This window comes from Lycium barbarum, chromosome 7, assembly GCF_019175385.1.
Source record: "Lycium barbarum isolate Lr01 chromosome 7, ASM1917538v2, whole genome shotgun sequence".
Taxonomy (NCBI): domain Eukaryota; kingdom Viridiplantae; phylum Streptophyta; class Magnoliopsida; order Solanales; family Solanaceae; genus Lycium; species Lycium barbarum.
In genome coordinates this window covers 91,002,172-91,015,607 of record NC_083343.1, presented here as the reverse complement: position 1 = coordinate 91,015,607, position 13,436 = coordinate 91,002,172, and the positions used below count along the sequence as shown (strand labels likewise).

The following is a 13,436-nucleotide window of genomic DNA, read 5'->3' as shown; positions in this document are numbered from 1 at the left end:
GCTGATTTCCACTTAATAGTTTCATTAGCAACATCTTCCTGGACAAGTTCAATCACCTTTTCTCCGTCAACAATCTTAGGGGGAAAGAAAGCTAACGACATTCTTTTCCCTGCTAGCTTGTTGTTTTCAAACAAATTAGTCCAGGGTGCTGCTTTCCCTACATCAGGTTGTATCTTCTTCTGTGCTCCGGAATCCCCCTCTAACACCTTGTCTTTTGCCACGATTGCCGGATGAGAGGTTGAAGCTTCAATGGTCTTATTGGGAATACTCAAGCTTCCAACATGTAAAGAGGCTCCCCCCCCCCCCCCCAACCTTCCTTATGGGTTGATTGGAGCGCTGGCCATTTCTCTGGAGTGGCCAGCGGCGCCTTACCCACACGAGTAGAAACCCCTTCCACCGGTGTCCTAGGGTTAAGTTGCAAACCTCCTGTGTTGCCTCCCTTGGGTGTTGTCGCTAGTATACACTCCACCGCTTGCCTAATTTCATCAATCTGATCCTTGGTTGCATCTTTTCGTGGTTGTCCTCTCCCCCTTCTGATGGGCTCAGGTTAGCTCACGCTTATCGTGCGCTGAGAGAGAGAGTGTTATTAACTGTCTTTAAAAAATCTTCAGAATTAAAGTCATAAGTTCGATTTTAAAGGGCAAAAATTAAAGATCAGCCCCTTTGAAGGGAAAACCGTGCAATTTTTCCTAACTAAAAAAGACAAATTATGATAAACTAGTGCTGAATGGGGGATAGGATTAAATGGACATGCAATTCATATAACTTATCTCAAAAGAGTTTGGAATTAAGACGTAGATTATCAAATAAAAGAGATGCTTTTGTTAGTGTACGAGCATAAACAGATAAAAACCCAAATAACGATTTTGCCAGCCTTAAAAGCTCATCCCATTAATCAAACATAGATGTCTTTATTCTAGCAAATGCTTTTCTGGCTGTCAATTGGCTTGGGAAGCTAACTGCACAAACAGTTGAACAACAATCTCAAAAAATTTGTTATACAAGGCAACCCTTTAACAATGAGTCACCTGACAACTATGACCTAATTATTTTTATCAGAGAACTTACTGAGACCTGTGCAAATTTCTATAATCTCCAAGATGAAAAATTTAATGCATGCATTATTTTTGTTTTATATGGTAATTTTTAATGCATGCACTCATTTCGTATAAGGTGCTGTTATCTAACAGCAAAAATTGTCAATAAGTTGGTTGTTCCTTCTTTGTCACATCCAAATGCAACATTAGCTGGACAAATTATATCAGTAGGTGCTCTCTCCCATACTCGCGCACAATCACAGGCACACTTGTGGTTGGTATCTGGAAAACACCAAAAAACCATGAAATGAGCAGGGGTCACGCTGCAACAATGAAATATGCATCTAATACTCCAGGTAGAAACCTAAAGAACATAGATTGAAAGAAATTTGTGAAATCCACTTACCATGCCATAATCTGTGATGATCATTGAGATATAGTCTGACGGAGTAGCATCATACCTGTTAAAATCATGTACTTAAGTATTAGAAGGGAAAATTCTACTTGCTACTTTCTTTTGAGGGGTTGAATAAAATCTTCTGATAAAAAGTAACTTCTACATTTGTCCATACTTCTTCAACATCTTATTTTACCAGAAGAGTATCTTAGGACATGCACTTTCTCTTTGACTAGTGTCTTAGGATTCACTTTTACGTTTTCTGGACTAATATTTGCATTACAATGCATCTTTGTTTTCGGACTCACTTCTAGTTGACAATGATATTCAAATTCTTAAAACTTTAAGCAAGCTAGCTTACGAAGGTGTCAGAGGCAGTGATTTTGGGAGGACCATAGCAGTGGGCAATGACTTCTCTCAGGCTCAAGGACAACTTTGTTTATTCTTCTAAATGTTAGGTAGCTCTAGAGGAGTTCTTTGTTTTTGTACAACTCTATTCGACAGTTCTTCGTAAAATTAAAGTTCTGCCTTCTATTGATGTCATGAACTTTTCTTTTCCCAGACGTTAGTTACGTATCTTGTTCCCATCCCAATGCCCTCGTATTGTATCAATGCACATGGGGCGGAATGCCGCTAAGATATAGACCATAACAAACTCTCAACAACAACAACAACATACCCACTAAAATCCCACAAAGTGGGGTCGGGGAGGGTAGAGTGTATGCAGACCTTACCCCTACCTTGAGAGGTAGAAAGGCTGTTTCCGATAGACCCTCGGCATAAGGACAAGCAATTCAAAGCAGTATGAAAATGGAAATAATGAAAGTGAATAAGCCATGATAAAGCAGTCTGAAAAAAGGAGTAGTTGCTACGACAGATAAATAAGATAATCGAAATACAAGAAATAACAGATAGTAGCAGAAATCAAAAGACAAGAAACTATAAGAGCAGTACTACTACTATTAGTATGAAAGTATAAGCAGGACACGCTCAACTACCTACTAACCTTCTAACCTAATTTGTGTCCTCCATAACCCCCTATTTAAGGTCATGTCCTCAGTAAGCTAGAACTATGCCATGTCCTGTCTTATCACCTCTCCCCAATACTTCTTCAGCCTACCTCTATCTCTCCTGAACCATCCATAGTCAACCTCCGCACTGGGGCATCCGTGCCTCTCCTCTTCACATGCCCAAACCATCTCAGCCTTGCTTCCCGCATCTTGTCCTCCACCCAGGCCACTCCCACCTTGTCCCGGATATATTCATTCCTAATCCTATCTCTCCTAGTATGCCCACACATCCATCGCACCATAACAAACTCTCCAATCACTAAAAACTCCATTTAATTAAACAAAGATAAAAGGCATACAAAGAGCTTTATGAAGATCAAAGGGAACTATAATTTATCCTCAGTTGTGAGAGAAAACCAAATGAAGAAAATCACTCACATCAAATTCAGAAGCTGAATATTATCATCACTTGTCCAGTTATCCAAATAATTAACATCCAATCTACCAGGAACCTTGGAAATCACATCTTGCTCACCTGCAATTGAGTAAACAAAAACAATAAAGCCACACATAATGTTGCAATATATGGCAGGAAATGTATATAATCCGTAAATAGGACATACCCAGCTCATTGGAACAAACAGAGTCGAGTTGTACTCTCTCATGGAACTTATAAGCTTCACAACAAATCAATAGAGGAACACGGAATGCATGAGCAACCATAGCAACACTGGCAGTCCCAATTCTAGAGTATACAGTCCCATTAGATAATACAGATGCAGCACCCATGAACACTCTAGTGACTTCATGCATAATGTACGAAACAGCATTTATATGAGTGTATGTACAACATAGGCCCTTCTTCACCAGCCTCCGAAGTAATTCCCGGCCTTCAAATTTAGGGCGAGAATCTACCACTATTACACGGAATTGTTTCCCAAGCTCGTACGCATGTAGCAGAGTCATCTCAACAACAGAGGAAGAACCATACGTGAGAAGAACGTCACCATCTCTGATCTTCGTAACTGCCTGTCTTGTTATTACTCTGTCAGCTAATACTATCTTCTCATTCATGAAGCGTTCAATATCTGAATAAAGAGAGGCTTTTGCTTCTGACTCAGAAAGAGTTAAAGATAACTTGGTTATACGAGCTTTCAGAAAACGAATTGCATTCCCCATGCTAATAGAAAGAGGCCTACACTCGTTAAAAAATGAAACGTAGCCACTGATTCTTGCTGTCAGATCTCTACCTAAAGCTTTTTCACGAGGTGTAGAGTAATCTTTGATGGCTTGTTGAAATGATTGTAGCATTGCAACACAGCGAGCATTGGCCCCAACTATATCTCCAGCCAAATACTGCAATCCGACCTGGTAAGATGTTCACAATCAACCATGAATATGTATGGCATTTCTAAGACATTAGTGTCATACTAGAGTTAACAATGCTTTAGAGTCCTACCTAATCACAAACTAAGACCGGCAGCTGTACAAAAGTTTACCCTAAAAATTACAATGTATAATGATATCTTAAAGAAAATAAAATTCACCTAAAGTAAGAAAATTATAAATGATAAAATTAAAAAGAGCCTATAACTCAGAGATTAGATCATCTATTTCCTAAAGTAAGAACATTGTAGAACATAAAATAAGAGAAGGTTGCTTGAGATGGTTTAACCATATCCTGCTTATATCTCCAAATGTATCCATCCGTAGGTGAGGAAACATGGTGATTCGAGGGATTAAAAGGGACTAGTAGAATGAAGTTGTCTCAAAAGGCTTACAATTTCTTGGAGTTCATGCGAACTTAGCAAAAAAACAAATAAAAAGGAAGACAAAGATCCATATAGGCAATACTCACTTACGAGGATTAAAGTTTAGCAATGTTACTACACTTCCATTAGGTTCAATGCTCGCTAGAAGTTCATTGTAGTTTATTTAGACATTTCTATGTCAATAGAAAATGTAGGGGATCTCAATGTTACAAAAAAAAAAAAAATGTAGGGGATCTCTATTATTAGAGAAACCTAACTTATTGGGATTGGGCATTATAATTATAAAGTTAGGAGAGAAACACTAAAAAGTGAAAGTCAAAACAGCAGTCGCCTCAGCAGTTAGATGGTAAGAGTCTTAGTGCATCATCACGAAGGAAGATGATAATGTGTAGCTCGCCTTCTTAGTTCTTACTTGCTGAATAAGTCTTCCAAAACAAGCTTAGTAGCTTAGACAACTACTACCTTGAAATGGTTTCCCATTTTAAAGCAGAAATAACCGAGAATGGGAAATGAGGGTGGAGGAGTTACCTTGTAAACTGCGGGATGCATGGTGTCAAGGTGGAAAAACCTTGATTCAAGATCAGGTAGCTGAGTTCCTTGTTCATACTGAGGTAAATGCCGAAACAGTTCTACTCTATTTCTAGCTTCAGTCTTTTTAACTAGTGCACGCTTCTTAGCTTTTTCAACACGATTCTTATCATCAAATTGCATCCTAGGAGCAGGTACATCTTTCTTGCGATCCTTCTCTGGTGGTCGGTCACCTCCTTTGGTCTCAGAAGTAGCTACAGAAGACATCATTGGTCCACCATCTTTCTTTTGCAAAGGCTGCTTAGCAGGTTTACCAGACTGTCCATGTAACTTTATCGCAGATGTTTCCCCAGCTATATATGACAAAAAATAAAAGTAGATCTTCAGAAAGATGATTTAACGACTCAGCAAAAAGATTTTCTGACCTAACTTTATTAAGAGCATACAGATTTCGAAAGATACCAATTACTATCATGTATTCACTGATCAGAAATCTTTCCAAGGTAAAACCACAACAAAAAACCTTCCTTCATGTTTCGAGAGACAAAAAAAAAAAAAAAAAAAAAAAAAAAAGAGAGCGCAAGAAGGAAAGAACAACAACTACTACTATTACTACTATGCTTCAATTCCAAGCTAGTTATGGACTTGCGGTCGACTATATGAATCCTAAATATTCGTGTTGCTCCATTTAAACGCATCATTCCAATGTTCATGTTTCAGAAAAGAAAGACAAAAAATATCTTTGGGGCAACAACGCACATGTTGTGACAGGGAAAGCTATTCAAGAACAGACTACTATAGACTCATGCTGTCATGCATAACCAATTGATATTGGCAAAATGAAAGCAGCTTCTCAGTAGTGACACAAGACAATCTGATGAGAAGGGGGATGCCTTTATGTTCCAGATGTTTCTTTTGTGGTGAAGATGCAGAGACAGTTAACCATCTATTTCTACACTGCAAGATTACAGGACAGCTTTGGAGACTATTCTTAAATCTCAAAGGCATTTCATGGACTATGCCGGGAAAGATTACAGAAGCACTTCAGAGTTGGGAGGAAGCAGGTTGGCAGGCACAGAACAGATGTAGATGGAGAATTGTCCCAGCAAGTACCTGGTGGACTATTTGGAAGGAGAGGAATTCTAGATGTTTTGAGAATGTAGAGAATAGTATGCAAAAGATCAAGCTGAATTGTCTTTTGAGCTTATGCTTTTGGTGTAATCAGACTTACTCAAATGAGACTCTTTCCATCATTGACGTTTTAGATTCAATATAGGAACAGGACAGTAGAGTAATGGAGGTCTTATGAAAATATGGTTTCAGTACAACCCATGTACTGTTTTGCTCAGATGAAATATAGATACAGTTACCAGTTTCAAAAAAAAAAAAAAATGAAACCAGCTTCTGCAGCTCAGAATAAAATGTATTTATGGCCAAAAGAGTAGACAAATATTAGGCTGAAGAAGCTACTGGACAGCCAAAATTATCAAAATAACCCACGATCAGATATTCTAAAAATATGTAATGTAAAAAGGAAAAACCTGAAAAAAATTAACGAGGGCTAAAAAAATTGATGACACTATTTGGTGGCTTAAATGAAAATGCAAGCCTTTAGATATTGACCTACCTTGTCCTGGAGAATTTTATGGATTTCAAACACACAAGCACAGTGCATAGCTAGTTAGTGCATATCATGACTTCACTCAGATATATACAACGGGATATCCTCAACATCACAAAGAGATGGCCATTCAAGAATAATGCTAATCACACATGTAAGAGCTGCCAGGTGATAGCATAACTTTTCTTCGGAAGAATATCAGAGGTTGACAAGGAGAACAACCTATACGAAGTCTCACAAACCAAAGTTAGATAAAAACATACCAAGTAATACTTTATCCTTCATCAGTCTAATATCCTTCTTTTTTTTTTGGCTATCAGTTCTACTATCAAGAATGACAATCAAACAACATAAGATTGATGTTTCAAACAGCAGCATATTGAATAAACTGTATTATCCACTAACAAGAGAGAAGCACAAGCATCTGGAAAAGGAGGGGGACTGCCGACGAAGAGACGCAATTAATAGAACTCATGACACAGAATAAGCACGTAATTCAGTAAATAATATAATTCTAGAAAATGAATAATACTAATTCTTGTGATACTACCAAGGGTTGTGGTGGGGTGGATAGGATCCCTCTACCTTTAACCAGAGTCTTGGATTAGAGCCTCGGATTAGAGCCTGGGTATGGAAAAAATCCTGATAGGGAGAACTTCCCCCTTAAATGGGCCTTACCAGGCGCAAATCCGGATTAGTCGGGGCTCCAATGTGGGTACCGGACACCGGGTGGGAAAAAAAAAACTTGTGACAACCAATTTATTAAAATTGTATCAGAAAGAAAAGAAACTTTAAAATCCTTGCTACGTGGAATTAGTAGATGCTTTCCTAACTAAAAAGGGAAGATGATTGAAACCTTTTCCAGCAGCCTTTGCAGCTCGTTGAGCCTCCTGCAGCGCACGCCTTTCAGCTTTGGTGGTGTTCCCTTTCAGTGGCTTTGCATTTCTTTCTACTTCATCTGGTGTTTCAGTAACTTGTACATTGACCCGTTCTGCATGAGAAAAAAAATCTTTTATCCTCATCTGCGAAACACTGGTTCTAGCAAGATCAAAATTCTTTACGGGAGGATAACTCTCCTTTCAGCAAACCAAACTGTTCTTAATCGGCGAACAAAGGAGTTTAGTGCTGATATTGCAAGCACAAAGCATTATTTAGCAACGGCATTCTTACTGCTCTTGAGATGTTAAAACTCAGAAATGATAGCTCAGACAAAACCTTGAACTACATCAGTAATAATGCTCCATGTGTCGTCCTAATATAGCATCAAACATTATCATATAGACCCCCATGCATAAAGCTAAAATTGCAAGCTACAAGATGCTACTGAATGTGCACAGGACATGGTGTCAGAAGAGTAGAGCTACATAGAACTGCTGTATCTTGTGTTCAATTGATATTTCAGACTGGGTTCAGGAATTTAAATCTACATTATCATATAACTCCACATCAAGCAGAGAAGGAAATGAGCAAAAGTTCGTCCTGTCTTTTTTCATATACATATTTAATTTTGCAACAAATACAACAGGACATTTTCCATAATATCTAGCATTAAAAATCCCTAAACTAAAACTGAGGTAATCTATACATATGTTTAAAAAGCACTAACCTAGGTTTCAAATTTTGGAAAATAAAATTGGAGGGTAGGCAAAAATCTCAATTTCAATGAAAGAATAAGTTGAATGAAATTTTTTGATTCATCTATCATTATAGGCAGACAGCAGGGTGTGTTCGGTATGGAGGAAAACATTTTCCACCAAATTTTCATGTTCGGTTGGTCAAAATTTATGGGAAACATTTTCCGTAAGAAAACAAGTTCCTTAAAAATGAGGAACATGACTTCCCTAGCGGAAGTACGGAAAACAAGTTCCACAAGTGGCATTCCACATTGATTGCCTTTTCCACCACCCTCCAACACACCTCATCTTCCCCGCTATCCCCGTAGCCTCCATACCCACCACGCCACACCCCTACCCCTACCCTCACACCCATATTATTTGTCTAAATTATATTCAAATGCTCATGAGGTAGGGGTAAAGTCTGCATACACTCTACCCTTCCCAGGCCCCACCTGTGAAATTATATTGGGTGTGTTATTGTTGTTGCTTTTAGGATAATACTTTTTACTTAGGTACCGAACACAAGAAAATAAGTAAGAAGCCTACTTATTTTCCTGGAAAATATTTTCATTCATACCAAACACACCCATAATGTATGGCTATTTTGTACCCCTATCCGAAGGACCAGCTATGTTTTCCACAAAGGCAGTGTTAACTCCAAATGCAATAACTATATTAACAACAACAACAATATACCCAGTGTAGTCCCATAAGTGGGGTCTGAGGAGGGCAGTGTTGTACAAAAACCTTACCCCTACATTGTGCAGGTAGAGAGGCTGTTTCAGATAGACCCTCAGCTCAAAAAGAAAAAAAAAACCAGCAAAATAGCAAGATATAAAGCAAATGATGATACACATTGAAGAATAAGAAACTATGTGATAATTAAATAATACTACTCCCTCTGTCCCAATTTATGTTGCACACTTTCCTTTTAATCTGGCCAAAAAATAATACCACCTTTCTATATTTAGAAATAATTTAATTTTATGAGATGATTTACAGCCACACAAATATTTAAAGCTTATTTTGAACCACAAATTCTAAAAGACTTCTTTTCTTTCTTAAACTTTGTGCCTAGTAAAATGGTGTCACATAGGATGGAAGGACTACTAAACAGGGGAAGAGGAGAGGAGGATGCTAGCCCCCTTCGTCTCGCACACAAAGGGCAAATAAATGTAATAACCACATTTCCCTGTTTAATAAATTACTCCTTCCGTCTCAATTTAAGTGTCTTACTTTACTTTTTGATTTGTCTGGTCTGTCCCAAAAAAGTATTTCTGTATTTAGTAAGTTTTTCAATTCTAACATTCTGCATGGCAAGTTTAAGACATAAGATTTAAAGGACTACACATATCTTTAAATTAAGACTACAAGATTCAAAAGTATTCATTTTGTTTGTTTCTTAAACTTGGTGCCTCTTAAATTGGCAGGAGGGAGTAATAGAACTACCAATGTTAGAGGTACTCTGATCATCTTTCGACTCCGTCAATATACCGAACCCATCAGTTTGACGAACCCAGTTAGTAGAATCCTCAGAAAACTCGCCGTCTACACCAATTCCACTGGACGCGGGAGAAGCTCCGAGCATTGACTGCACAGGATTATAACTTCCCACCACCAATTGCTCCTCACTCTCGGACCGTCGAGGAGGCCGCAATGACGACGTCGTAGAATTGGGAACAGGGACTGCCTGTGAGATCATTGCTGGAGATGAAGAAGATGGAGATGAGGGATAGTTATTATCCGGGTCGGGTGCGAAAAAACCCACCCGACGAACCTTTGGATCTATTACCCGAGAGGGTCGACGAGAATCCATAGTAGAACCCAAAGGGTTTAGGGTTTATATGGAAAGAAGAAAACGAGCAGCTGATGATGAACCTTTTCTCTGAAAAGTTGTATAGCAGGTAATTGAGAAAATACTCAAAATACATTTGACCAAAATCCCAACTACAAACATAAGGTTTGCGTGTGTCCTATTATTTCGGACAAATTTTTTCAGTATCAAAATATTTCTTTTTTGCTGATGTGACAGTTTAATATGATAACCTCAATTATTAACAAGCGCTTGTCCACACGCGTCTGACTCACGTGCCACATCTTTAATTTTCCCCCATTTTTTATTAATTTGTCCCCTTCCTCCATCCATTTACTCTTCTTCCAAAAAAAAAAAAAAATCCCTCAATTTTTCATACTTCATTTTTAGTAATGATTCGAAAATTCATACCCAATTCTCCTTCATCTTCATCAACATTATCATCATCATCTTCATTAGGAGTTGAAAAAAAAAATCACACAAACTTCCTCAAATCTGATCCAAACAAATTCAAATGTGAAAGGAAGCTTCCTAACACCAAATAGAACAAAGTTCATCCATTAATTTGATCAAACAATCAAGAATTTAAAGAAACTCATTTTGTGTTCTTCATAGCTTTCTCCAAATTCCTAGCAATGGAGTTTAATTTTCTCCCCAAATCAACTCAACGAATTAGTGCTTAAACAACTCCAACCAAGCAACAAGTAGCAACTCCAAACAAGCAACTTCCAATCAGATTTTCTTTAACAAGATTAGATTTTTCAACCTTATTTTTTTTTCCAGATTTTTCATTTTTTTCTTCAGATTTTTTGTTTTTTTTTCTTCAGATTTTCGTTTTTCATTTAACAAGATTAGATTTTCCTGGGGATATTATTTTTTATGTTTTATGAATTTATAATGGGTATTATTTTGACAAAAAAAAGGAGATGGTATTAAATAGGGTGAAGAAGAAAATGAAGTAGCCTAAAAATGGAGGGAGTTCAAAATTAATCTATGTGGCAGCTGAGTTGGCGCTCCAAAACACGTCAGATGCTGTTTTTTAAAGGCTGTTACGCGTCACTGGGCGGTGCATTCACGTTCTTGTCCACATCAGCAAAAAAGGGTCATTTTGATACTGAAAAAATTTATCCAAGGTATAATAGGACCCCCATAAAAATTAAATGTGTAGTTAGAATTTTGATCAAACGTTGGAGGTATTTTAAGTATTTTCTCCAGGTAATTTAAACATCACTTTGGCTCACTGCTATAGGAATAGTTTTCTCGCGTTTCGATTTAAAAAACAAATTAAAATAAAGCTTGTTAACCACGTCAAACTATAATACAACTAGTGACGAGAAAATGCGCCCTCTCCCACTTTACTCACACCATTTCCTTTTTGAGACTCATCTTTCTATAATTAAAACTAACTTAATCTTAAAATTTATCTTTAATGAAATGATTTATAATTGCATAAATATCTAAAATTTATTTTAGAGCACAAATTTAAAAAGTCATCATTTCTTTAAACTTTATATCAAATCAAACGGGGTCACATAAATTGAAAACGGAGGCAAGTAGAAACCAATAAATTATATTTTTATAAATTTAATAGAGATAGAATAGATTAAAAAAAAAGTTTATTGTATATGCATAAAAAGTTTAATTTTATTATATTGGTAAAATGAAAAAAGATAAGTAATATTCTGTCTGGATTAGTAGTCAGATGAACTACATTTTTTATTATCAGTTTCTTTTCTAAAAAAATAGTAAAGAAAAAGAATTTTAAGATTTTGTTTACTTAAGTATCTTTTTTTTTCTTCTTATAATCAAATAAAAGAAAGATGAAATGAAAATTAATTAAACAAAACAAAATATACCAATTTATTATTGGTTATATGTTGTGAACAGGACTTCCAGAATTTAGCAGTAAATTATGCTCCTCTATCTGTGATAATATGTATCGAAACACCATGAAGTCGCACTATCTCCTTAAGATATAGCCTTGCATAATCTTCTGCTGAATATGTGGTTCTGACTGGAAGAAAATGAGCTGATTTCGTGAGTCTGTCAACAATCACCCACCTGGAATCATATTTTCGCCGAGAACGAGGCAAACCTACAATGAAATCCATGTTAATCACTTCCCATTTCCAGGCTGGAATTTCCATTGTTTGCAATAATCCTCCTGGCCTTTGGTGCTCAATTTTCACTTGTTGGCAATTGGGGCATTGAGCGATAAATTCTGCTATGTCTTTCTTCATTCCATGCCACCAATACATTAATTTGAGGTCGTGATACATCTTTGTCGCTCCCGGGTGAACGAAATACCGAAAGTAATAAGCTTCTTCTAGAATCCGATGACGTAGCCCTGCAACATTTGGGACACATAGCCTGTCTCGATATTTAAGAACTCCATTTGCAGAAATTTCAAATGGCGACTTCTCTTTCTCGGGAGATGTATCTCTATAGTGACTCAACTGAGGGTCTTCGTATTGGTGCTCTCTCACCTCCATATCTAAAGACGAAACAGTTGAATTGCGAATACCAACTCTTGCATTGCCCAAATCGATTATGCGAACTCCGAGACTAGCTAGCTGGTGAAGCTCACGGATTAATTCTTTCTTCTTCGGAGGGACCTCACATAGAATACCCATTGATTTGTGGCTAAGTGCATCAGCTACTACATTCACCTTCCCGGAGTGGTACAAAATACTCACATCATAATCTTTCAATAGTTCTAACCACCGCCTTTGTCGTAGATTCAACTCTTTTTGCTTGAAAATATATTGGAGACTTTTGTGATCCGTATAAATATCAACATGTACACCATACAAGTAATGTCTCCACATTTTTAGCACATGGATAACTGTCGCCAATTCAAGATCACGGGTCAGATAGTTCTTTTCATGTTTCCGTAACTGCCTTGAAGCATAGGCAATGACTTTGCCGTGCTGCATCAACACACAGCCTAACCCAACACCAGAGGCGTCATAATACACAACATAACCATCGGGCCCTTCTAGGAGTGTCAGGACTGGGGCTGAAGTTAATCTATCCTTCAATTCCTGGAAACTGCGTTCACAAGCATCAGTCCATTAAAATTTTGCTGATTTCTGAGTTAGCTTCGTCAATGGTGCTGAAATAGAGGAAAACCCTTCCACAAATCTTGTATAGTAACCTGCCAATCCTAAAAAAGTACGAACTTCTGTAGGCGTTGTAGGCCTTGGTCAAGTCTTCACAACCTCAATCTTTTGAACATCCACTCGAATGCCATCAGCTGAGATAATATGGCCCGGGAAAGTCACAGAATTTAGCCAAAACTCGCATTTTGAAAATTTTGCATACAATTCTCGAGTTCAAAGAATCCCAAGGACAATACGCAAATGGTCGGCATGCTCCGTTTCTGACCAAGAATATACTAAGATGTCGTCGATGAACACGATCACAAATAGGTCTAGAAAAGGCCTGAATACATTATTCATCAGGTTCATAAACACTGCTGGAGCATTAGTCAACCCAAATGACATCACCCAAAATTCATAGTGGCCATATCTCGTTCTGAAAGCTGTTTTGGGGATGTCCTCTTCTCTAACTCTCACTTGGTGATACCCCGATCTTAGATCAATTTTGGAAAAACCATTTGGCACCCTGTAATTGGTCAAA

The 13,436-nt window shown here is 37.5% G+C and overlaps 1 protein-coding gene across 1 annotated transcript; it reads right to left on the bottom strand.

Moving 5' to 3' along the window:
- Window positions 1-891: 891 nt before the first annotated feature.
- Window positions 892-9,922, bottom strand: LOC132603544 (uncharacterized). Its single transcript, XM_060316667.1, has 7 exons — window positions 9,431-9,922; window positions 7,222-7,356; window positions 4,745-5,097; window positions 3,068-3,812; window positions 2,883-2,979; window positions 1,444-1,498; window positions 892-1,319 (listed from the first exon to the last, which is right to left on the bottom strand). The coding sequence occupies exons 1-7, from the start codon at window positions 9,795-9,797 to the stop codon at window positions 1,257-1,259; spliced, it is 1,815 nt and encodes a 604-aa protein (XP_060172650.1). The 5' UTR covers window positions 9,798-9,922; the 3' UTR covers window positions 892-1,256.
- Between the last annotated feature and the right edge of the window lie 3,514 nt (window positions 9,923-13,436).